The sequence below is a fragment of the Marmota monax genome, unplaced genomic scaffold (assembly GCF_021218885.2).
Source record: "Marmota monax isolate L192 unplaced genomic scaffold, Marmota_monax_Labrador192_F-V1.1 WCK01_AAM20220418_F8-fsc00001, whole genome shotgun sequence".
In the NCBI taxonomy this organism is placed as follows: Eukaryota; Metazoa; Chordata; class Mammalia; order Rodentia; family Sciuridae; genus Marmota; species Marmota monax.
The window spans coordinates 1,558,078-1,585,142 of NW_026693777.1; the positions used below are offsets into that span (position 1 = coordinate 1,558,078).

The 27,065-nt window shown below is 33.9% G+C and overlaps 1 protein-coding gene across 3 annotated transcripts; it reads right to left on the minus strand.

The window, feature by feature from the left end:
• Nucleotides 1-4,448: 4,448 nt before the first annotated feature.
• Mbip (MAP3K12 binding inhibitory protein 1) lies at nucleotides 4,449-26,677 on the minus strand. Of its 3 annotated transcripts, none has more exons than XM_046461446.2 (9): nucleotides 26,477-26,677; nucleotides 22,774-22,893; nucleotides 20,804-21,028; nucleotides 20,614-20,710; nucleotides 17,886-17,951; nucleotides 17,497-17,649; nucleotides 13,869-13,966; nucleotides 6,340-6,378; nucleotides 4,449-5,074 (listed from the first exon to the last, which is right to left on the minus strand). In XM_046461446.2, the coding sequence occupies exons 1-9, from the start codon at nucleotides 26,603-26,605 to the stop codon at nucleotides 4,970-4,972; spliced, it is 1,032 nt and encodes a 343-aa protein (XP_046317402.1). In that variant the 5' UTR covers nucleotides 26,606-26,677; the 3' UTR covers nucleotides 4,449-4,969. The 3 variants fall into 3 exon arrangements, with proteins under 3 accessions (XP_046317402.1, XP_046317401.1, XP_058440454.1); XM_046461445.2 differs by having other exon boundaries at nucleotides 4,449-5,077; nucleotides 26,477-26,675; XM_058584471.1 differs by lacking the exon at nucleotides 20,804-21,028 and having other exon boundaries at nucleotides 4,449-5,077.
• Between the last annotated feature and the right edge of the window lie 388 nt (nucleotides 26,678-27,065).

Genomic DNA, 27,065 nt, shown 5'->3' on the forward strand with positions numbered 1-27,065 from the left:
TTCTTTCACTTAGTAATATGCACTTAAGTTTCCTCCATGTTTCTTCTTGGCTTAATAGTTCTTTTTTTTTTTTTTTTCCATACTGGGAAAGCAGTTTGGTAGCTTTTTAAGTGTTTCCTTTTTTTTTTTTTTTTTAAGTAGAAGAATGTAAACATTTTGCAATCTGAGAATTTTATCACACTTTTATTCATTCCTCTCAATTAAGATTAGTCTGTGTGAGGAAGCAATCTCATATATGTTTAAATTTCTTGGAACCATATTTAAGAAAATAAATATTTAAAAATGATTTATCTGCTTTAAATACATAATGGATTTTTTAATCCTGATACTATTTAAAATTTTAAGTTTAGACATTTGAATTTTACAAAGATCTTCATTATATAATAAAGAGAACATATGATCTTTATATTCTATGACAATATAAAATGTATATGTATATATTTAATGGATATTTGATGGATATTTATTTTATTTATTCATATGCGGTGCTGAGAATTGAACCCAGGACCTCATACATGTTAGGCAAGTGCTCTACCACTGAACTACAACCCCAACTCTACATGTATATATTTTAACTATAAATATACTAGGAAAAATTATTATCACTCTTTACCATCAATAAATCTTAAAATTTATTAATTTTAAGCCATTTTAGTAATTCATAGATGTTTAGAGATAGTTCTTAAAGTTTAGAAATTTTAGTAAGAATTTAAACAGTATAAACAATTTTTTATTTCATATTTTTTTTGGTTTTCAAGGTATATATACTTGAAATGCTCAATGTTGGTTGAACATCTTTCTAACCACCCACTAAGAAAAACCTGGAACCTATCCATTTTGTAAAAAGTGATTCCATATCTCAATTTATTTCTACTAGGGGCTAGTTAATCATTGGTTCCAGTTCTTCTTGTATTTGCATTGCAAAAACAAAAACACTATAAATACTTAAAAAATTTTTTTGATGTAATGGTTTTGTTGAAGGTTGGTGAAAGTTACAATACATATTTTCACTTTTAGATATATAAGCACCAATTAAAAAGGTTGGTTCACTGTTTTCATTTCTATATAATTTATTTCCTTTTAGTCACCTTTGTGTACATAGCTGCTTTTAGCCTTTTTTAGCTTAGAACTATATCATTGGGGGATATACCATAAAAGGTGAAAAAAACTTACACCATCCCATCTAGCAAAATAACCTGGTACAGGTCCTTGTTATAGTATTAATATTGCACGATTAAGCCCTTCCTGTTGATTACCTGGATGATAATGTCATTTTTTCTTGTTGTCCTTGGAAATATAATGGCTCATCCATTTTTGAATAAGAAAATTCATCTAGAATATGCATCTGAAGACTCATGGTCTGAGATTTTGCTTATATAATCAATTTCCAAGTTTCATCATTAGAGGCTAGAGCACTGCTCTCTTTTTGCATTCACCTTCTGATTCCTTTATAAATTATGGAAATTCCTGTTTTCTTCTAGTATTTGCCATTATAGGCAAGAAATGAAAAATTCTTAATTCTCAGCTATATTCCTTAAGAGGGAACAAAAGGACTCTAAAGATGATGCTTCTCCAGACTTTTCATACCTTCTTGAAAGATGATGTAATACTTGGGCTGTATGAAAACTGAAGATAATGTAATAGTGTTCACTTATTCTGTTATTACATTGTCCTTTTAAGTGATTCTGTTGTTGTTCCATTTCCTTATTTAGTCTTTTTTAGTATAGTTGGGAGTAACTGATTAGCAATAATTAAATAATTTCTGGGAATGAGATATTAAAATGTTTCAAGATACAGGAAAAGCAAAATTACTAAGATATCATGATGTATTTTAGATTAATAAGAGTTCAAATAACACATGAAAAGGACACAATGAGTTTTGTTCTAATTTTAAAAAGCAAATTTTCTCTTTGTTCTTTGGAGGATATCTAAGGAAGATTTAAAAGTTATGAAATATCAGTTGTTAAAGAGTTAGAACTGCTCAAAAAAGCAACCCAAAGCCAAAATTTTGTCCGGTGGACCTAAGTGCTGTCTCTAGGATCATAAAACATTTTCTGTTAATGGTACCGAATTAAAAAAAAAAAAAAAAAGACAAAGTGAAAATTCTTTATGAAAAGGTTATCAGTGTTCATTAGTCTAGATCACAGGGTCAGAGTTCCCAGACCATGTTTGTGTTGGACATGACCTTCATTCCTTAAAGGGTTGGGTATATGTGGCATTTTTATTCTTGAAAATACTACCCAAGCCAGAGGTAATTTGTTATGGGGTGGATAGTTGACACATTCTGAGATTATGAATTCCTTTTTCCCCAGATTTTAAGTCATAAGAAGAGCAAGGCACACTGGTTTGGGACAAGTAGCACCACAGAGCCCAAAACCTCAAATGAGCATAAACTACAAGGAAGCAGGAAAGGCAAGTTTCATAAAGGGACATCTGCTGAGATTGCTGAAGGCTGGGCCTAAATATTATTCATGAGTTTGGAAAGCTTAGGATCCTAAATAATTGAAGGGAAGAGTATCTAGCAGTAGCCAGAATAGCTAAGGAAGCTTAGCCCTTTCCCCCAGAATAAAAACTTTTGACTCCCAACCCTACTTGCCTCAGAAACTCAGTCAGCTTTCAGATTGGAATGTAACCTGTGGAGGGGAGTGGTTTCATAGGGACAGACTAGGGAAAAGGCATTTTCCTGCCCCTGCAAGTGAACCTCTTTTCATTCATTTTCCTTTTTTTTTTTCTCTTGAGGACAATGCCATTAAGAAGAAACAATGGGAATAAGAAAAGCGGAATGACAAAAATCCTAGAGTAATAACCATTAGGTAGCCTGGTGATTAAGGGAGCAAATTTACCCCATAGAAATTCCTGGCATTATCTTTTGATCAAAGATTCTTTCAAGAAAGACAATGATTGAAAGGCCATTAAGTTCTGGGATAGTTATCACCAGAAGAACACTATTCTTGATCAAATTTCCTATAACAACGCATTCTAATGTGTTATTGAGTCCTGGTCTCTTCTGAAGGCCCCAGACTCAAGTAGAAAAGAATTCTGGCACCAGACTCTTCTCTACTGTCCCTTAGAAGAGCAGGCCTGAAGGACAATGGAAAAAAGAAATCCTTTTAATGAGCAGGTCCTAGGAGTTTCAGACATGACTTAGGAATTTATTCTATTGTGAAGGGAGGCAAGAAACTGACTCTTGGCATTTAGTGGTTTGGACCATTGATCGGTATCAGTTCCTGTTTTCTAGGTTTCTTCCCTACTTCCAAGATAAATTTTAATGCTATTTTCCCCTATTGTATGGCTGATATGCTAGTAGTAAAATGTATTACTAAACTTGGAGGACAGCAATCACATGGACCAGATGGAAAGTGGGGATTTGTAGCTGCACATGTAATACTAGATCATGTTAGGCAAAAATATTTTGAAGGATGCATTTTCTCTGCAGAGATGAAATATAGTGGTAAGACATTTGTACATCTGATCTAGCCTACACCTATTTCTTGGGAATGACTTCAAAACTCTTATTATTTTTTAACCAGGTGACCGTATTTTCAAGGCTGCCACACTTGGAAAGGTTATATGTACAGTGCATATTGCTATGAAGAGGTCCTGACCCATCATCTTGGCCATTACTGGTTGATGTAATCTAAGACATATGAGATACAAACACTGAGGTAAGCAGTGGTCATTGGAGTTGTGAAATTCTACAGAACTGGGTTCAGAGTCTGCACCAAAGAACAAGCTGAGGCTATGAGACAGGACTAACATAGCATCTCATGTAGGGAAGCAAAAATGGCCTCTCTGTACACACCTTCAGAGAAATCAGTCCAGAAAGAGAGAGAGAACTGTATAGGCAGAGATAATGACATGATAAGGAAAAAAGAACAAGGAAAGGGAGACAAGAGACACAGAGAGAGGACAACAGATAACAAGAATAGGAGACAAACACGGAACCAGAAAGAGACAAACAGCCAGGGGCAGTCAGACACAAAGAGATTCATTGCTGCTGACTTTCTAGACCCTAAGATGCTTAGCTATACTTGTTGCAATTAAGTTTCAGATTTCCGATTTTTTTTTTTAAACAGTTCCCATTTTACAAGCAATGTTAGGCAAAATTCTGATTCTTGCAATCAGATAATTCTTGTGTCCTAAACAGCTACTCCTTGAAAGACTTTGGATATTATAATTAACTGCATCTTTTAAATGTTTAATTTCCAACTATAGCAATATAACTTCTTTGTAATATCATTACTACTCTCCACAAATAGACGAGGTTTCATTCAATGACAACAGTTAATAATTCCTTTGGAACTGACAGTTTCAAAATCTGTAATGCATTATCTCACCTATTCTTAATAATCAATGAAATAAGGTTCCATTATTACCCTTTTATAAATTAGGAAATTAGGGTACAAAGTGAGAATATCTTGCCCAAGCTCACACAGTCAATAAAAGGATAAATTTGGATCAACTGTTTATTTACATTAACTGACATTTAAGAAATAAAAATATAAGTCTATACATGGATTTAAAATTCATTTCAGACTGGATTTTTTTTTTGTTGAATGCCCATATGTGCACAAGTACTAATTTAAACTAATAAACTGGTTAACCAATGTTACAAATATAAAGTTCCTTTTAAATCTCACTATCAAAATAATCTTCCTGTAGTTCACCAAAAAACAGAACAAAACAAAACAATACCTCAAGGTACTTCCAAATTAAGTTTTTCAACTTCCAAAATACCTCCTTTAAAACAGAAGGGAATAAATTCCAACAATGATATTTTTAGCACACTGATTATTTCAAACTTCATTGGAATAGATGAAGATTACCTGTTGCAAGATAGACTCATGTAAAAATACACCTTGACTTCACAGAAAAATTTACATTGATAAATACATATCCATTAATTAATTCAAGTGTAAGGTACACACGTATATAAAAAAAGTAAATTGACAAAGATGAGAGGAATTTTTCATGGAAGGTGGTGAGTTGCCATGGATTCTGCTTCTCTTGATTTTCTGAGTAGAGCTTGTTTGAGGGCACTAATTTTCTCATCAAGTTCAGCCAGTGAATAGTTCTGCTATAAACAATAAGAACACAAATTGCTGAATAAGACTCTGAAGTATCTTAATGCAGATAAAGTACTAAATGAACTATAAATATTTAAAATATTCAATAGCATGATAAAATGTTATCAGTTTCCTCATGAGAATAATTTTGAAGCTTAACAACTATACCTAATGACTATATCATAAGTATAAAGGCATAAAATAACAAGACTTGAATATTTCTTTACTTTTTCTTTCCCAATGATAAAGTTCTCCTGACTTATTTTTGTACTTGGAAGAAAAAAACTTAAAACAAAACAACAACAACAACAACAACAAACACAACAAAACTGAATATTCTCATAATCAACAGTAAAATTTAGGATCAGTTTAACTTTAAACTTAAAATACCTATAAATTCAGTTTGAGGAGTCAATTGTAATCCAGTATTTCTCCTGGAAAAAAAAATAGCTGGTATCTAAAATTTTACTCAAAGTTTTACAATAAATAAGTAATATTAAAAAATAAGCCACTGGGCACAGTGGCACATGCCAGTAATCCTAGCAGCTTAAGAAACTGAGGCAGGAGAAGCGCGGGTTCAAAGCCAGCCTCAAGAGCGAGGAGCTAAGCAACTCAGGGAGACCTTATCTCTAAATAAAATGCAAAAAATAGGGCTGGGGATGTGGCTCAATGGTTTAATGTCCCTGAATTCAGTCCTCAGTACCCTGCCCCGCAAAAAAGCCAAGCATATGCAAAGCCCTAGGTTTGATCCCTTGCATCATAAAGGGCAGGGAAGCCAAAATAAAATTTTTTTAAGATTTTCCCTACTTTAAATTTACATTAGCATCATTTAGACTAGCAAAATCTTATTACTTAAGATTCAACAAATTAATAAGTATTACTATGGGCAGAGGTGGGCTGAAATCATCCTCTGACAAACATCCCCTTTTTGATTTAGATCCTTCTAGTTAAGTAGTGTCCATAAAAGGTGAGGTGGGAAGAGAATTAAGATACTTGAACACTTATTATTTTTAGGCATTTTGGAACTGATACATTCTTCTACTATTAAAAATAGGATAAACATTTTTATATTTATTTAACCCATCTGAGTCATTCTATACCCTTGAAATACATATATTTCTTTAATTCACATATATTATTTTATATTGCCCTTTCTTCAGTTTTAAATCTTACCAGGGTATAACCTAAAGTCAATCACAGTAGAAATTCTTATTAATAAGATATGAAATGAATCAATCTATTGCAGAAGCCAAAATGAAGATGCATAACTTACTTGAGGTGGTTGAACTTTTCTTCTTTTTCCAGAAAGGTTCTAGTTTAAAAGTAAAAAAAGAAAATAAAATAAAAGGTAAATAATCAATGTTTAGAAAATGAAAGTATCATTTCCTTTAGAGAATACTATATAAAATATGGACAGGCGCTGGGGAAATAGCTCAGTTGGAAGAGTGCTTGCCTCGAATGCACAAGGCCCTGGGTTCAAGAAGAATAAACAGAGCCTAGGAGAGGACAAGCAATTCTTAAAACAAGAACCCAGAACAAGAAACGCTTGGGTGGCCAGGCACAGGTCAACATGCCGTGCTAGCCACGGGCCTCCTGAGCACACGGCATGTTTCATAGATGGATATTCCTAACAATGGCTCTGTATTTTTTTTTAAACATGGACAGGCTCTGAAAATTCCAACAAGAAAAAAGCCCACAAACCTACCAAGCATTATCTGCTGGCATCCACATCCCTATATTCTGAAGTTACCCTCTGAAAGTGATGATATTTAAGGTACACAGCTATACTGCAGAAACAAGATTGTCCCTGGCAATACATACTTTCCCATTATTACCAGCTTCTAATGAGCCTGAGTGACTTTGGAAAGAGGTACTGTTGGGATTTTCTATTAAATTTCCATTTTTTAATCTTTCCATCCCGGGATATTGAACAGATGAAGCAGTAATAGACAAGGAAAATTGAATTTGGTATAGTAGGCCAAGGGGTGAGAAAACACACACACACACACCCCTTGGCTATAAATGGCATTGTGGTTGTCCATGCAAACAATTCTTTATCCACTGCTTATCTGTGTAATTGAAGGGAATGCTAACCATGCCCCACTGGTCTTGCCAGTGACTGAAGTGGGCATGGACCCAGTTCTGGCCAATAAGAGGTCCACAGAGGATTAAGAGACCTTCTGGAAAAAACTTCCCCATTTTTGAGAGAAAGTACTCAAAAGAGCCTGTTCCTGTGTATATTCATATGGATAAGACACCTGAATGTGCTGTAGCTGTACTGTCATCTGCCTGGGGAAGAAGCCAACACCAAGCAGAGCTGAGAGGAGAAAGAACTCATTCTCCAACAATTATGCTTTAGTCACTGAATCCATTAACCCTGAAGATTGTTATCATTGTACTTCCTGTTTTATTATAAGATAATTTCCACACTGCTGAAGCTAGTCTGAGTTCAAATTTCTTGTATTTGAAGCTAACAATCTTATTACACAAACCTTAATCTATGTTCTTAGTTTTACAACACCACAAGCTTTTCGATGGCACATTAGTAAATTAGTGTATCTTACAAAGAAATTCTGACTGTAAGTGGCAGAATTTTCTCATGAGCATTCTGACCATTGAGATTTATAAGAGGTTAAAAGTCACATTTTCTCTTGTATCAAAGGCTGACATAAACTGGGATGGTAGCACACACCTGTAATTCCAGCTACTACAGGAAACTGAGGCAGGAGGATTGCAAATTCAAGGCCAGCCTGGGCAACTTAGTGAAATCCTGTCTCAAAAAAAGCTGGGGATATAGCTCAGTGACAGAGCACCCTTAGGTTCAACCTCTAGTACCACAAAAAATAAATAAGTAAAAATAAAATAAAAATGCAGACTCTTAAGACCATCTAGGTATGCATTTTATTAGTTGCTATAAAAACAAGAAATCATTAAGTGCTGGAATTATTAAATATAGAAAAATAGAGCTCAGAAAAACATGCTCCTTCTTTTACCAAACTGAACTAGATACTTGTGGTGGATTCTATGAGCAAGGAGGGACTTAACATTTCATTTGTTCTTTGCTCAGTTTCCTACCTTCCCAAAGGGTGGTTTTTTCGGTACTTAATGAAAATATACTTCCCCTTAATATCCTTAAATATACTTCCCCTTAAATATATTTAAATCTTAACAGTTTAACTTGTAGAATATTGTTATTTTCTATGTCATGAAGGAATCGGATTTTTATTGTATCCTGAAACCAAAGTTAAAAATATCAGAGTCAGAATAAGGACATCAGTGGATCAATGACTTGTAAACAAAATAAAATGAGTCTTTAGGGCTTATTTTAGGTCTGTGCAGAATATGTTCATAAGTATAACACTTAGAAACACCATATCTACTATGAGTACTATAGACCAGCTTAGATATAAAGATATCTCTATAAAAGGTGAAAATATTAATAAGTTTTGATACATGAGAAGAAATATTTGGGAAAACAGCACACTAAAGAAACAACTGTATAGAGTGAATGCAAAACTGTCTCTTTTCTTCCACTGTTTTACTATAGGAGATAATTGATCGCTACATTTGTAATACCGGAGTCCTAATGAAAAGATGATATTATATACACACATCCAGGGAACTCATGCATAGGAAAGTCAAGGGTAAGGAGGTCTTCTATAACCAACCATATTCTTTCCTTTTATTTTTATTCATTTTTTTCCAGTATTGGAGATTGAAACTAAGGATGCTATATCACTGAGCTGCATCCCCAGCCCTTCCTTTTTTAAATTTTTTTTTAGACAGGGTATCTCTAAATTGCTGAGACTGGCCTTAAACTTGTGATCCTCCTGCCTCAGCTTTGCAAGTAGCTGGGATAATAGGCATGCACCACTACATCCAGTTTTTTCCTTTGAATCATATGTAAAGGGCAATTGATTCTACATGTGCATTGTCTTAAAAGTTTCTTTCCTTTTACTTCCATTTCCCTGATTCAAACTTTCATTTCTTTCCAGCTTGGACAAAGACAGGCTTTCTAAATTAGTTTCCTTGACTCCAATTTCTTTCCAACTCATAGACTTCAAAATGCCATCAGACAGCACCTAAATTACATTTCTCCTTTCTCAAAAATTAAATTAGCAGAGCAAGGTAGTACAAGCCTGTAATCCCAGCTATTCAGGAGGCTGAGGCAGGAGGATTCCAAATTCAAGGCCAGCCTGATAACTTGTCTCAAAATTTAAGAACTCAAAAATAAAAAAGGTTGAGGATATAACTCAGTAACAGAGTGCCCTGGGTTCAATCCCCAGTACCTCCTTAGGAGGGGGGAAAAAAAACAAAACACAACAACAACAACAAAAAACAAACAAACAAAAAAAAACCCTTAGTTTTACTCGGATAACATGGGAAGTGCAAACTCTAGTGTGACCTTCAAGCCCCTCCAAAATATGCTTACAATCTAATTTTCCAGCTAGGTAATTGTTCACTTATACTTTACATACCCCCACACTTAAAACACACACATGGTCTGTATATATTGACTTGTCCTTTAGCACTCCCCTTCCCCATATTCTCCTTGAGAACCAGAAGTTACCATTACTAACTAAAAACTATGCCTAGTTAGTGCTTTGGAGCAAATTAACACACCTTTGAAAGTCAAATAATTAACTAGCAGCTACATCCTATCCATTCATTTGCATATTTACTCAGTATCTACTATGTTCTGTATAGTCAGAGATAAACATGACATAGTTCCTGCCCTTGAGAGGTTCAATATAGTGTGAAAAACAGATGCATAAGCATATAAGTTATATGGCTCTATAAAGTAAACAGAGGTTTGTGGAAACATAAAGCAGTTATTGTTTTCAAGTGTCACAATTTAAAATCAGTAAGGAATTCTTTGGAAATACTGATAAAGATCACATCTCCTAAACAGTCTATTAAGCCATACTCTTAAAAATATTACCACATTAAACCCTTTCCACATAATGTGAAGGATAAAGATCTTTGGGATCATAGTTCCCATTTTATGTGCATTATAACTTATATTGGAGTTTTATGTGTTTCATTAAATGAAAAAATTATATATATAAAACCTGTTTTATGAGTTGAATACAATTTGCATCTCTTTTTCTGCAAATGTTCACCTTTTTATATGGTATGCTCCAGTGCTACCTTGATAATCTCAATCTCATTTTGAGAAGCATTCCTATGTTTAGGATTTATCTACCTGTGAATTTAAGATAAACATATTTCAAATAAAATCTTCAGAGTTCAAAAATTCAATTTCCAACAAAAATTCAATCTTTACCAAATTTAATGGGCTCCCATGTCTCCCATGATTTCCAAATTTAGAAGCTAGAGTACTGGGCTCCGTGTATAGTTTCTTCAGTACACTTATTAGAAATAAATATGTAAAATTGTGCTTTTACCAACATGTAGTCTTAGCATGAGGATGGTGAGGGTGATGAGTCATGTGCTCCATCCTCTATAGGGCACACAGCATGCTCAACTCCTCTCACGCACAAGGACAGTCCTTGAGTTGGTTCTATTCAAGCAAGGAGTGTGATTCCCTGCAAGGACTCACTCATTATATTATATAAGGGTGAGCATGAAATCATTTTCCCCCTGTGCCTGGAGAACAGAATCAGTCTGAATGTTTAACTCTTTCCACCTCTTTGTCTGCCTGTGGCTCAGTATTAATATGGATATGTCACTTCCAACATTGAGAAATGTCCTAATCAAAGATAGGTTATTATTATTTTTGTACTAAGGATTGAACCCCGAGGTGCTTAACAACTGAGCCACATCCCAGGCCTTTTTTTTATATTTTATTTAGAGACAAGGTCTCGCTGAGTTGCTTAGGGCCTTGCTGTTGCTGAGGCTGGCTTTGAAACTCATGATCCTCCTGCCTCAGCTTCCTCCTGCCTAACTATTATTTTTAACATGTTTGGAAATACTTTAGAAAAGCACTACTTTTATCACAGGTTGCCATCATCTATTCTTTTTGAATTGCTAATTCATTCAGGCCAATCTTTTGTCTACATATCTAATGCTTCCTGCCCCTGAAGAGAGGTAGTCACCAAACTTCAAGCCTTTTGACAGCTGCAGTGTTTTTACCCATCAGTGTTTTAATTAGTACCTCTAAACAGATTCTCTCAATTGTCTCAAGTAAAGCCTTGAATCTCAAAAACTTGCCTGACATTTCTATCATATCCTCCTATGACTTCAAATTCATAATTCACCAAAACAAACAAAACAAAACAAAACACAACTCCCCTATAGATCTGCTTATTTCTATCAGTTATGGTATCATTTTTCCAACCAGAAACTAGATATATCCTTGTTATTTCTTTCCACATCCAATCATCAGTATTTGTCAACTTTTCTTTCCTACTTGATTTAATCTTCTCACTCTATTTTAAGATCTCATTTCACACACTAGCTAATACATTGCTGTCTCTTCGTCTTTAGTTTCTCCCTTTTCATTGGTCTCCTCTCACTGTTATAGAAATCTTTCTAAATATTGTTTTCACAGGTCCCTTTCTTATTCAAATGTTAAAACAGAACTCCCACTCTCTGCCTGGGAAAGACTACTTCTACCTCTTAAATTAAACACTCTATCTCATGTACAACAGATCCAAAATAAAAAAAATTTTAAAAATTTAAAAAAATTTTAAAAACTACAAAATTGTGATGTGGAGGGCTTGTTCATTTGTTAACTAAGTTTATATATAAAGTTTTTTATAAATTAGAATCAGAAGAGATAAATTATGAAGAAAGGCCTCAATGGAGTCATCTGATACTACCATACTCCCTTGTAAGATCAGTTCTATTGTTAACAAAAATTATATTAACAAGGTATGAAACTGAACTAGAAAAATAACTAAACTTTTAGGGATTACTTAATAAAAGCAGTTTGAGAAAAACTTACAGTAGATTGTTGTAGGAAAAGAATCATAAAATTTTAAAAAAGTTTTCTAGGGAAAAACATCCTTAGAATAATTCTAAAAGTGGAAAGAACTTTGTAATATGTAATACAATTATCACATTTTCTAAAATTAGACATCTGAAGGCCAGAGAAACTGACTGCCTTATCCATGTTTATACAACTACTTTATAGCTGTTTCTGAAATTAAATAAATATTAATATTTACAGAGCTTTTTACCATGTACTGGGCAGTATACTAAGTGTTTGACTGGTATCTTCCTGCTTCAACCTTTAGTACTTTATAAACCTCATTTTACATTTGAGAGCAGTAAATGAGATAAATATCTTCCTCTGAATTTTTATCATTTAAGTCTTGCAGCCTTTTTTTGTTATGTGACCTGCAGTCTTTCTCTGGAAATACTTCTTTTTGGTACCTCACTCTAATACACAATCTGTAACTTATGAAAGATGTTGCTATACCTAAAATGAATGTTAAATATATTTCACCAGTGATTGATATGATACATACTAATGTGAGTTATTTTGTGTAATTTTCAGAAACAGGAGTTTTAGTATAATCTCACTTTTACATTACTTTAGTTCTAATATGGAATGTCTTAAAAAATAAACCTCAGAAAAGATATGTATTTTATATATATGTGTGATATATAAAATGATATATATGTATATATGATGAAAATATATACATGATGAAAAATACATACATATAATATATATGTATATATATATATATATATATATATATATATATGAGATCACCTCAGAAGACTCAGGAAAACATAATGAGCTCAGGATTGCTTGAAAAAGGCTGATGTGCCAAAGAAAATACTTGTCAGCACAACATAATTTCTTAATGTCCTTGGAAAGAAAAATAAGAATGAATGGATGGATGGATGGATGAATAAATAAATGAATGGACAGATGGACGGATGCCAGAGTTGAGGAATTAGATAAATGGAAATCTGGTCTTTCAAAAAGTCTAGTGGTTAAGGTAATGAAAAGGTGGCAGCTTAAGATGTATGCTTGTTTAGCATGGAGAAATGTAACTGTCTATGCCCTGAGTGAAATAATCTAGAGATAGAGGAATTAAACAAAACAGAAGAGATAACTGACAGAGGTAGGCCTTAGCAGAAACATTTGCTTTACAAGTAAGATAGCAAGGTCAGAGTCACAGGACTGACTACTATCCAGGCTGATGTATTATGCTATGAAAAGAGCATAAGAGAATTTGGATAATTTATAATAAAGGTATTCCTTTTAAAATTTCTAAATCTGGGGGCTGGGAGTGCATCTCAGTGACAAAGCACTTGTCAAGCATGCATAATGTCCCGATTTGATCCTCTGTAGCACACACACACACACAAAACAAACAAACAAACAAACAAACAACAAAAAAAAAAACCACAACACTAAAATATTTTCAGTATTTCTAATCAGAATTTTTTGGGGGGAGTGGAAGAGGGTTTATGGGGACTGAACCCAAGGGTACTTAACCACTGAGTCACATCCCCAGACATTTTTATTTTGAGACAGAGTCTTGCTAAGTTGCTTAGGATCTCACTATGATGCTGAGGCTGGCCTTGAACTTGCAATCCCCTGTCTCAGCCTCCCAAATCCCTGAGATTATAGGTGTATGCCATACATAATACCTGGCTCAGAATCAGAATTTTTAAAGAACCATTAACTCCCTCCTACACAATGCTGTGTTCATTTATTTTTTAATTATTAAAAGAGTACTTTATACACAGACCAATTAGTGAATTGATACACAATGAAAAACCCTAATTATAATAAATTAGGTTTTTAAATTTAAATTTTTTTAAATTTAATAAATGATAAGAAATTCTTTACTTTTAAAAGACACTTATACTTACTACAGACTGAAAATATTCAGGAGAGATGCCTTCCAGTTCAAGGATTTTGTCTTCAAGCTTTTTAATTCTCTGATAAATGTCTCTTGGCACTGGACCACCTATGTATATTTTAAAAAGAGAGATTCTGAAACACTACTGAATAATTCCTTCTTAACATCATGCAAAGACAGTTATGGAAAGGAATAAGAAATATTTAAACTTAAAAAATGTGTCAACAGAAAAACAGAATGAAATCCATTCTTAGCTTTTATTTTCATATTATAAACCATGGGACAAATTTATACTATACCTCCTCTTTCCAAACCCCACTTATATTGCTAGATATAAGCAATATATTTCCTACATTGCTAGGACTTTTATGTTACATTCATTTTATAAGATATTAATAATTTCTGTGTAGAACAATTTGTATTTCTGACAGGCTTTGATGGTTACTTGACAGGAGAAAAATACTTAGTGACCAATGATGGTTCAATTTAGTTGTTGCAATGTCATATTACTTTCTTCAATTTATATCTCTCCCTACATGCCATATTATCTTTTTTGGCCTAGGGGGGGAAAAAAAACTGTTAAAAGGGGATTTTACCATAATTCTCAACAATAAACTTTTGGGGAGGAGGTAGTAAATTAAGGTCACTTGATTTCAAGTTCGTGATTGTATCTAGAAGCATTCCATTTATCATCTCCACTGTAACCAATATCCAGATCACCACCATCTCTCCCTGGATTATCACAACCTCCAAATAGGCCTCCATTTTTGCCTTGCTTCCAAAGATTGTATTTTCAGCAGCCAGTGATCCTTTTAAAAGGTAAGATGAGTCCTATAACTTCTCAGCTCAAACCCTTCAAATACTTACCTGCCCTACAATGGCCTACAAGGTCCTACATTCTCCCCATATACATAGGGTTCCAGCCACCTGATTTCTTTTTTCTGGTACTCAAATATAGATACTACTATCTCCCCCTACCCAGCATTCTCTATCCTCCTTTCTTTAATTTTACACACAACATTCTGTTATTTGTCTCCCCATTTTAATATAAGTTCCAAGAGGGCAGAAGAGTTTTATCTGTTCTGTTCACTGGCAGCTTGTGCACTGCACAAAGCTAAGAAGCATCAATGCATAGACTACAATACTTGGCATGGAGCGAGTGCTCAATATTTATTGACTGAATGAATATTTAATTAGACAATCACTATGCAATTAAAGAATATGGTGATGAATTACCATATCAAAAGTATCAACCTGTTAAATACAAAAACTCTAGTTTTTTTTTTTTTTTGAGAATATGTTTTTTATCTTAGGACCTTGGTTGTTCTTACTCTTGAGTAAGGTGAAATGAATAATTTGTTCTTTTGACTTTGCTCTTGCTCCATTTATCTAGAATGTTCCCTGTACCTTTCAAGAGCCAGTTCACTGGGTTGTAAGTCATTCCCTGAACTGCTTCACATGGAGGTTCCTTTTGCCCCCATAATACCCTTTTTCACTGCCCTTTAAAATTCAATTTTGTTATTAATCTTTCTGCTACCTAGATTATAAAGTCCTTGAAGCTGGGGCCTATCATCACATCATATCAGTGTTCCTTGTATCTAAAATACTGCTTGTCACACAGAGAGCATTCAACAGATATTTTTCAAAAGAATTAACTATTTGAGATTTAACCAGTCAATCCTTTTTATACAGTTAAACTGCATTTTAAACCCATTTTCTTCTGGGGGAAGGGGTAATTTTTCCTTTTCTTTTTTTTGGTACTGCGGATTGAAACCAGGGTGCTTTACCAATGAGCTACATCTCTAGTCCTTTTTTAAAATATTTTACTTTGAGACAGAATCTCATTAAGTTGTTGAGGGTCTCACTAAATTGCTGAGGCTGGCCTCGAACTTGTGACCCTCCTGCTTTAGCCTCTTGAGTCACTGGGATTACAGGCATGGGCCACCTCACCCAGCTTGGTATTAATTCTTAATGCTAATCTTGTTACACTTAAAGACTTATTCATTCTCTTATCTTCTTCTACCTTCTCCATCCAGCAAATACTCCAGCTAAATTGGATTCAGAAATTTCCTGAACCATATGGTGTCCCTGTCCTTTTTTGCAGACACTATTCCTCTTTATGAAATGCTTTGTTCCTGGAAAATTCTTACTAATCCTTTGAGGGCTGAAATGTCACTTCATTAAGGATGCCATCCTTTGACATCCCTTACAAAAGCTGTTTTGTGTCCCACTCTTCCATGCACATATCTGAAAAGGTGAAATGAACAACTGTTCCTTCAGTAAACATTTGAGCACCTGTTCCATGCCAGACATTACGCTAGACACAAAGTATAATGAACATGACAGACACAGTTCCATTCTCATAGACCTTACTATCTTGGAAGGGATATGTACATTAAGCAAACAGAGCTGCAATAACTGCTTGAAAGAAGGGCAGGGAGTACCAGAGGCTATGAGACTATATAAAAAAGGAATCCACACTGGTCTGGAATAAGGAAGGAAAGCATAAGTTCAAAGGCTTAAGGGTAATAAAATGAGTGGGAGATGGGAAGTCCAGAGATGTGGCCAGTATAGGTATGGACAATCATATTTAAAATTACAACTTCCTCCAGTCTCAATCTCCTTTTCCTTCTCTTGGTTGACTTCCTGTCTCTCCCAAATAGAACTTTTGATCAGATGTAGTTATTGGAATCTAGAACAGCACCTGGCTTATAGCAGGAGCTAAATACCATTTGTTGAATGAATGGACAAATAAGAAGTTTGGTATGCATGTATGGAAGCTGGGTAGAAATAAGATCAGGTTTGAGCTTTAAAAAGTACAATTTGGCCACAGGGTAAAGACTGACCTAGGGAGGAAGTTTAGTGGCAAACAGACTACTTAATATCCTTCAGTCAGTCCAAGGAAGAGATCATGGTGGCTTCACCTACTGATATTTAGGAGGTAGTATCAACAGGACATGGTGACTACACAGGGAGGGAAACTCAGGCTTTACAGTCAGTTAAGATTTGGGCTTGATTTCCAGTTGTCACTATGTTAGGCAAGGTACTGAGCTCTCTGAACTTCAGTTTTTCTATCCAATGATAATAGTACCAATCCCTCAAAAGAGTACTATTAAGTACTAGGATGATATACTTTCAGAGTGACTGGCAGTATTGTCCAATTAATGTTAATTGACTTTCCCTATGGCATTTATTTATTTATATGCTTATTCTTACTGAGAGATTCTTGAGGACTAAAACCCCATTTGTCATCATTTTGTACCTAGCACAGTGGGTGATAAGAGGTAGACATGGTAAGTTCTGAAACCAGTTATAGGAAAAAACTACATTAGTTTTCAGCTATAACTTTACTAAACTGAGGCTACCAGGATCTATTTTGGAAACTGTTCCTAACTTACTAGCCCTTTCTCAATTTTAGAAAATGGCAAGCAGTGTGAGAGAAAGAAAAGCATACATGATAAAAACTGTAAATTCATAAAGAATACTGACCCGACAGTGCCTTATTCATTTTTGTATCAATCAGAACAATGTTTTACACATAATGCGTGCTCAATGAAAATTTGGTGAGTAAATGAATTGGTATTTCTTTAACTACTTGCAAAGCTACATTTTCAGGCATCACTTAACACTTTGCTTACCTGTCTGCAATCGCAAGTGAGCCTCAATATTTTGTAGTCGTTCTTCTACAGCCTGATTACCACAGTCTCGGAGCATACTGTTGGATTTATGACCTGACCCTTGAATTCCTTCAGGTCTAGTCTGTGGTCCATATGTATTCACAACTCTAGAAACTGAAGTTAAGAAACTTTAAAGCCTATGTCCATTTACATTTCAAAAACAGAAACAGAAATTTGCTAACATTATATTCTTTTCACCTAACTACAAACCCAGAAATGAAGAATAGCAATATTTTTGTTTTGTTTTATAATAAACAAACTTAGATGGGAAATTTATTTCTATTCCATTCTGTTAATAAGCTAGAATAAGCTTCTGTTAGTGACAAAGATATTATGCCATAGTTACTTACCCTTTACATGACTTTTAAATCCAGGATAAGGGGTAAAAATGGCATCAGTTCTTGCACAACTATTTTCTAAGGAGAATTTAGATGAATATAAAGTTAAGTATGTTTCAATTTATAAACCTAATAATTCATACTAACATATTACTCATAATAAGAGAATATGATTTTAAATAATGACAATAACTAAAATTACCATCACATACAGAATAGACCAAATCCATCCTCTAAAATGAATCATAACATCTAATATTTTTATCTAATGGTCAGATTTATACACAAAAAAGCCATTAAGAAACGTAACAATACAATTTTTAATGTAAACCAATGTCCCTAAAAACCATTTGGACCTCTGGAGAAAATAATTTATATATTATAGAATACTGTATTTTAATACTATTTCATTAGAGAAACAGAACTCATTTTTATTGAAATATCTTTTGTTAAAAATATTTTTCATATTTTTGTTGCTATTATTCAATACCAAACAAAAAGGGCTGATTATATATTTAACATCTTTTAATTTCAGAACTCCACATAAAAAAGTCCTTAATCTCAAAAATAACATATACTTTTCCACTTTACCTAGATTTTTGATGTTCATTTAAAAACCCCTATCACAAGTTATCTACTCTTCCCATTCTACCACTTAGAAAAAAATGCAACTTCAGGTAAGTGAAAATTTATTCCATTTTTTTTTCCAAGCTGAAAAGTACAGTTTCTTTTAAGTTAGATATGAACAAATAAGTTATAAAGTAAGAAAACTGGAAAGATATTAACATAACATATAATACTATTAATATACTCACATGCATATTATAATCTATAATACTACATAGTAATAATATATACTATTGCTTAAAATAACATTAGTAAAAGCATGTATTGGCAGTTAATTTCCTTCAAAATTCCCTTATTTTGAAAAAAAAAAATCAACGATAAATGAGATACTGAAAGAAAATTACTTTTTTTTCCTCTATGAAATTATGGAATTTCATTTTTTAAAAAACCCACTCTTTATATTTAGATCAAAATGAGAGGCATTAAAAGGAACACACTAACACATTAAAATGTATTTTTTCAGTTAAAGTTTCTATAGTAGTTCTGATAAGTCAAACTGTGTGAACAAAATTCCAAATCCATTTATCTTTTATATCTAGAGACTAGACAGTTATTCCCCGCCCCCTCTCTTTGGTGGTACTTGGGAAGGGGTGCTTCAACACTGAGCTACAAACATCCCCAGATCATTTTATTTTTATTTTCAGACAGGGTGTCTCTAGGTTGCAGAGGTTGGCCTTGAACTTGTGATCCTCCTGGAGGCCTCAGCTTCAGAAGTAACTGTGGTTATAGGCATGTGCTACCTCATTCATATTCTTTTATTTTTCTTGAGACACCTTAAAATATGCATAAAGGGCCACCACTTCCCAATTCTCTTTCTACTATTTCATGGGATTTAACTCTTAGTTAAAAAAGATGCTATTATCCATTCCAAAGCTATATTCCAAATATATAGATTAACTGATCCATCAGTGAGAAATTCAGCATGGTGTGAAGATCGTGAATATGTGTGCTAGTCACTCTCCACAGCAATTCTTACTAGCACTGTTTTGAGCCAGCAAGGGATTGAATGGGCCAAGGAATCCTGCTGAGCATTTCAATTCTTGTCAATTTCTATCCCCTGGTGGTTTATAATAATAGAGTTAGCAGGGAGAACAGAGGAATAACATTAGTGACACTTGTGCTTGCTCCCTCAACAGACCCTTTCTCATGGGTTGCTTGCAGTTAGAATGTAGTACCTGAGATTTTGCCACTGTTGCACCTGTTCTAAAAAGCTAAGAGGAAATTATAACAAATTTAGACATACATATGTAAAATTAGTAGAAAAGTTAAATTTAGGTCCCAAACTGAGCCTATATTATTTCACTAAGAGAATCAGTTTTCATATCATATTGAAAACTTCTAGGTTCATCTGACAATTCTGTGTTCATAATTAACCAAGAGATATTAGAGATAATAGGAAAAATGCTCATTCCAATTATGAATGTTCTGTTCATAATTTTTCTAAGAAATACTTCTTCTGATTATTACTAGGATGACTGAGTATGACCTATGACAGCGCTATATAATATTTTGTATTCTGCAGCATACCTGCAGATCTGTAAACGTATTATAGCATCAAGTGAAGAGGGAAAGAAGAATCTGATGGAAAACAGCAAATGTATGCACGGTGAGAGAAAGGAAAAAAGCATAAGACACCAAGGTCTTCATGACAAATTGGTTGTATTGTGACTTAAAACACTGCACACAATTTAGGAGTAGTGAGAAAACTGCTCCCTCTTGAGGAATACTATTAACTTACTAAGTTCACTTTCTGTATTAACATCATAATTTTACAAGTACATTCACAGGCTTAAAATTCATTAGTGAGACTGGACAATCTTGTCACCCAACACTTCACCTTCATTTCCTAAAGGTACTTTAAAATTATCTTCAAACCTGTGGTGGACGTTAGTATATTTGTGTTAGCATTTATTTGATTTTTGTGTAAGCAAAACAAAAAACCAATTTTGCAATATACTATTATTAAACAGAAGAAAATTCCACTGCCTTGTTACTAAAAACCTGTAAAATAAATTGTTCTTAATATTATTCCTTTTTAAAAACAAAACAAAGATTACAATAACTGTAAAAATTGTACTTAAAATCCTATGAAAATTAATTTCTAGGTAGTTACCTTGATTACAATCAATAACATTGCAAAATTCCCTGACGTTGTTTTCATTGATTTCAGCTTGTTTTCTTTCAATAAATGCAGATATTCGTCTGTCAATCTACAAATAACAAATATGTTTTTACAATGTAAACAACAGTAAGACTTTTAAATGTACTGCCCCCTTCTTTTGCCCCACTCCCAAACTTCTTACTTCTGCTTTTCCAGCCTTTATTTGAACTACTTCTGGATCAAAATGGATTTGTATCTTTTTCATATCTCCTAAATCACAATCTTTGTGCTTTTCTTCCTCTTGTAGGTCACCAGTGGGAAATTTGGCATTTAGTTCATTCTTGTTCCCCGTTTCTGTTTTTCCTATCTCTTCAATAGCAGTTGAATTCTCCTCTTTAATGAGAGGCTGAAGTTTTGCTAAAAAAGGCTGAGAAGAACACAATTCCATCTGCTGGGGTTCAAACTAACCAAAATTAATTATACATTTAACATGTTTATATAAATTTCTTCTAAGTAAATGAAATAATATTATTAAATATAAAAAGTTGGTACATAAGGATATATAGGTCTGACCACATACAAGTATTTGCAGTTTCTTGCTATTGAGACTTAACGATTTGCTATAAATTTGTTTAAAAAAAATGAAAAAGAGAGAAAAAGAAAGAAAAGCTGAGGAAATTTAAAATTTTCTTTGAGGAAATCATTCTGTCACTCATCTTTTATTTTGTGCCAAATCAAAGGCTTCAGCCTCTGGCACCAATGCCACTTAATTAACATGTCATTCAAATGCCTCCTCAGAACACTAAGGCTTAGTATTTTTCCTCCTTAACACGAGAGCCAGTGCTCTCACTCAGCAAAGCCCTGCATTATCACCATATCACTGGAGATTCTCCACTTGAAACTGCAGTTGGCCAAAGTGAATGAGAGAGCATAGACATGAAATATATAGGTGTTATGCTGAGTGAACACTCAGGCTTTTCCTGACATGGCAAGATATCATCTTTGGTCATGAAATTAAATTTTACAAAAGAATATGAACATGGGAGTGGGGGCTGAAAAGCTAATCTACCAAGGCCCATAGCTGAAAACAGATATATGCCTCTCACTATACTACAGGAGTAAAAAAGGCTCAGTAAATGTAAATTATATTACCCATCTACCTCCACCCCCACCTCTCCCAATTAGGCCTTATTTAAGTTCTATAGCTCACTGCTCTGCTCTTAAAAAACAAGGTCAACTATTAATTTTAACATGTAGCAGTGAGTTAAATTTTCTCAGTCATTGAATGAAGGACTGAAAATTAATGCCTATTCCATTAGTCAAAACACACCAACACTTAACTCTAATATTCAAATTATTTTTTTCATACCTACAATTTTGTCTCCATTGTTTGTTATACCAAATACTCTTCTGAAATCTTGTTAACACCTTAATCATAGTAAAGTGACCAATCCAAACAATTCTACTCATCTTCTTGACACTTCATATTTTATACTTTGATAGAGGTAAACTGCAACTTACACAATTATAATTATAGAAATGTTCAATTAGAAACCAGTAAAGCCATAATACTGTTCAGTTATTGACCTGAAATATTAAAAAATAAAACAATACTATTATAAATAACAATTCAATATTGACTTCTAATATCAAGGATGAATTATTTCAAAACTGTAAAGAAAAGATAAAATAGCAACTGGCTACTTACTAAGATGAGACATTAATGTCACAGAAATTACTTTCTTTTAAAAACTATGCTGAAACTGTTTAATTGCAATAGACACTCCAGGATGTGTCATGCTGGGATAATGCCACTTCTTGAACCACTGAAAGCACTCCATGAGCCTCCAAACTCACCCAAGGCATGGAATCATTATCATAGCATGACACACACCTGCCGTGTCTTATTGCTTAATTATAACCCACCATAGATGGAACTGTATTGAATTTTCAGTGCAAGTCTAGAATTGAATAGAATTGCATACATAGCCCATAACTGTCCTGATCACTACTGAAATGAACAGATTTAGATTCAATCTGGATATAAGTAACCTTTTATTAATAACATTATTAATATATTATTAAGATAAAACTGACAAATACTCCAGTTAATTTAACCACAACTAATTTTTATTTTCAATATCAAGTTAAGATTTCAAACATGAAATTTACCTGTAAATATAAAATGTGTTGCTCAAGTGCATTAAAGAGCAATGCAGGCTGGAATGCTGAGAGGCTCTGGAGCTTGTTCCAATCGATTGTAATTTTCACCACATCATCTTTGAGGTTAAGCTTCAAAGGAGCAAACGAGCAACATCACAAAAATTACACGATTAAGCTGTATAACTGGGATTGTCACAAAAATAAGATTTTTGTGGAGTAACACATGCCTTTTCTTCAAAGTTATCAAGTATTTAGTGATATATTAAAATGCTCTACTCAATTACCATTTTAAAAAGCTAAAAAAGTACAGACTTTCATAAAAAAACCCAAACAAAATGACACCTTGTTCTAATGTTCTCCTTAGGTCTGTGTAATGGGACCATCTTAGAGGTGAAACCAGCCATGAAAGATTAAAAAAAAAAGATGAAGCTTCTTTAGACACTTCAATATTTGAAAACCTTTGGATGGGGTCCAAAATAGGATTGCCCTATTCAGAACTGTATCACTTCCAGCTCAGAGCATTAAACAGAGGTAGCACAACTATTTTATTAAAAGTTCTACTATGTGGATTTCTCTTTACCTGATATACATCATAATTCTGACATCTTCCGAATCACATTTTTACTGTTTTCAACTTTAATCAATTTTTAAAATAATTTAAAAATCAAGATTATTCATTCACAAAAAGACTAGAGATAAATAGCAACATAATTGTCTACTTCAAATAAAAATTAAACTATTACTTAGCTATGGAAGTCTAAAACTGAAAACCAAATACTTATCCATAATAGTGAAATAAATTACCAGAAAGTAAATGGAATGCCCATGCTATTTGCTAAATAGTATTTTCTAGTAAGATGTGAGATGTCATGGTCTCATTACATGAAAATTTCTTTTTCACTGATGATCTATAAAAATAAAATCATATCCAAAAAAGTACCAAGAGCATAAATATAAAATTGATACCAAAATCAGTGAAAATTATAGAATCTCCATCTGCAGTCATTTGAATAAAAGTGATCCCCCATAAACTTTCTAGGAATATGTGTTTATAGCATAGTATAAAGATAAACTCTATAGTAGAATCAAGTTAATTATGTATTATTTTTCAGAAATAATTTATTAAAAATTAGTCATTTTATCTACAAAACAAAAATGTGTTACATAAGTTTGAGTATAGATCACATAAGTTGTAATAACAACAACAGAATCATAGTACATGGAATCAAAGAGATCCCAGAGTACCAATGGGCACTATTTTGAAAAACATGTGACAGAAACTTACCACCCTTTGAACAAGACTAGAAGCATTTACAGTTCATATGAGACAGGTGTAAAGAAATATGAAATTTTATGTAAGCTGCACTGGCAAAGATGTATTAAGATTTTACATTAAGTTTAGTGCATTATCTTAATAGATATTATTTTCATGCCTACACAGATTATGTTTATGTATGGAAATAACCCATTATCATACTTTTACAGTCCACCAAAAGGTCTATAGTCTATTATGGCAAATTTATAAATATGGTTTGAGGAAAAGGCAGACAAATCCTCAACCCAAGTAAAACACCACATTTTCTAGAGAAAAGAAGTTTTAAGTTTGGATCATATACTCATTTCAATTCATCAGAATTTATGTAAGTCTTAAGTGCAATTAAGAATACTTGGTCTTTTAAGAAAACCACATAATTTCACAACTTAATTTTAAAATAATCCCAATATATCCAATTATTCTTTCAACAAATTCCTTATTAATAATATGAATTCTATGAACTTTTGCCATATAGATTCACTCAAAAATCGGTTAGTATGCTATTAATACAGACTATTTAAATATGCATTTTTAATAGAAATCTTATTAAATTAACATGAAAATCCAAACTAACAATGTTTAGCTTGGTAAAATGGGCCATCCAGAGACAAGCAAAAAGGTTAAAATTACTAAATTTTAAATCTGGAGTAGAAAATACTTTTAAAAATTCAACTATTTTTCCTACTGAGGAGAGCTAATAATACAACATACTTAGGATGAATTTAGACACATCAAACATACACTTTTTAAATCCTTGAAACTTTCTGCAAAAGGAAATACTGTCTCCCTGGGTGGAGGAATAGGGGCAATTTTATACCTAGCTTTCATTCTTAAAAACAATACAATTCAAAACATAAAGTATTACCCAAATGGTTAGCATTTAATTTATGAAACCATCTTATTTTTCATACTTGTACAGAAGGTCCCTTCACTGTGTCAGGGAAAACTCACAAATGTTTACTCTAAAAATTTTTGACAGGTGACATAAGTAAAATTTATTTTCTCCATCAGTACCTTTAGGATACCAAAATATTTAAACATTTGAAGTGATTTTGAAAAATTCAACATGCAAAATATTTAAAAAGAAATGTTCATTTTGTTTCTCAATGTTAACTTCAAAAATTTCTGTTAAGTAATAGGTGAGCATAAATTTTTTTCACCTTGACATTAGAATATGAATCAGTTTTAAAGTTCCAATGTCCATGCCACAAAAAGTTCTCTAACTTTTAAATCACTTAAATGTCCTGGGTCTTAAGACTGAAATGTTAATATCAATCAAAAGATCCCAACTCTTAGGGGAAAAAAAAAAATCAAGGGGTGTGTGTGTAAGTTTAACAGTCCTGTCTTTTAGGAGATTCTATTAAGAATTGCTTCATTACACAAAACTGAGTGAATAACTTAATGTTTGCAAATCACAACAAACATATTAAGGTTTTTAAAAACATTGCAATAACTTTTTAAAGGATTAATTCTAATTCTCACAAGTCGGGCAAGCGCTTTATTTTCATAGAAATTTCCATTTTCTTTGGCACAAATGCTTGCTGTGTCCACTACATGCGATAGTAACAGCCTAGAACAAATTAGTCCATTTAAGATGGAAGATATTTTTAAAAGCAGGCAAAAACCTTTGTTTCTCGTTTAAAATTTAATTTATTATATCATAATGAAATAATGTATTTATAGAATAGAATCTGAAAAGCCTAGTTTTTAAACTTTATTATATTTCTGCAAAAGCGATTTATCAGTCAAACTAGTTAATAGTTAAATGACAGTTCTAATGCAATCGATATCGGTCATGGATAACTCATCCAACTTTACACTAGAAATATTTAAGATTAATTAATTCCTTTAACTTTCCTCAGAGTTTGACAGAATAATAAATGTACACAAGGCCAGAAGGAAAAAAAAAAACAAAAAACACCAAGTGACTCAGAAGGACAAATCATCCTAAAAAGGCGGAGGAGGCCCTTTTCCAAAAATCTCAGATCGTACTGACCAATTTCTATAAAGAATAAATTTGGGTAAAAGGACCCTGAGCGCCAGGAACCTCCAAGACACTCAGAAAATGTTTGCGCAAAAAATTCATACATTCTCGCCAAGCCAGGTTTTCACCTAGATCGTCCCACTCACTCTCCGGGAGGACTACTGCAAGGTAATCTAGTCTGACACCCGTACTGACCCAAGTAAACCCAGTACAGTCATCCTCTTCATTCTGATCCGAATGGCCGGGCCTGGATTCCGCTCCCGGCCTCAGCTACCCAGCCTTCCCACACCCAGGCAGTCCTCTGATGCCTCGCTCCCGAACACCGCCCCCCACCACACACTGCAGAGATAAAGGGCGGGAGCGGGGGTGGCGGGGAGCCAAAGGCCCTATGCACAGTCCCCCCCCACACTCACCTGTCCAGCCAGTGTGTGCAGGGAATGAAAGACTTCGCAGAGCACCTCGCGGGAAAGATTGGGGCTGCAGCTTCCCTCCAGACAGCTGTCACTGCTGCTCGGGTGACTAAGCTCCGTAGCAGCAGCCATGATACCTTCGCAGGCAGCCCCCCACCACCACCGAGGTACGCTCACAACCCCACCCCCTCCCTTTCCAGCTTTGGTCGCTCTGCAATGACGTAAAATCGCGGCGTCTGGTTTAGATCTGAGTTTTTGAGGCCCCACCCACTACAAGTGACTGACAAGCCCAAGCACCAACCAGGTACTAAGATAGCAATGTTCAACCGAGCAGTTAATTACTGACTAGCGTGAGGCGGGACGTTGTACTTGGGGCACTGGTCGGAGTCGTGTCCTGTTAAGGGCTAGTATCGTGAAACCTCAAGTCCAAGTCAACCTCAACTACTGAGTAAGGACCTACTGTGACTCTTAGATGTTCCTTGTGAGTGTTGGTAAGAGAGGATTCATAGATCAATATTTGAATTTGAATCCTAAAGTTAAAAGTTGAAATTTGGACATATTGGCGTGGAGTGGCCTGAAAAATACTGCTGGT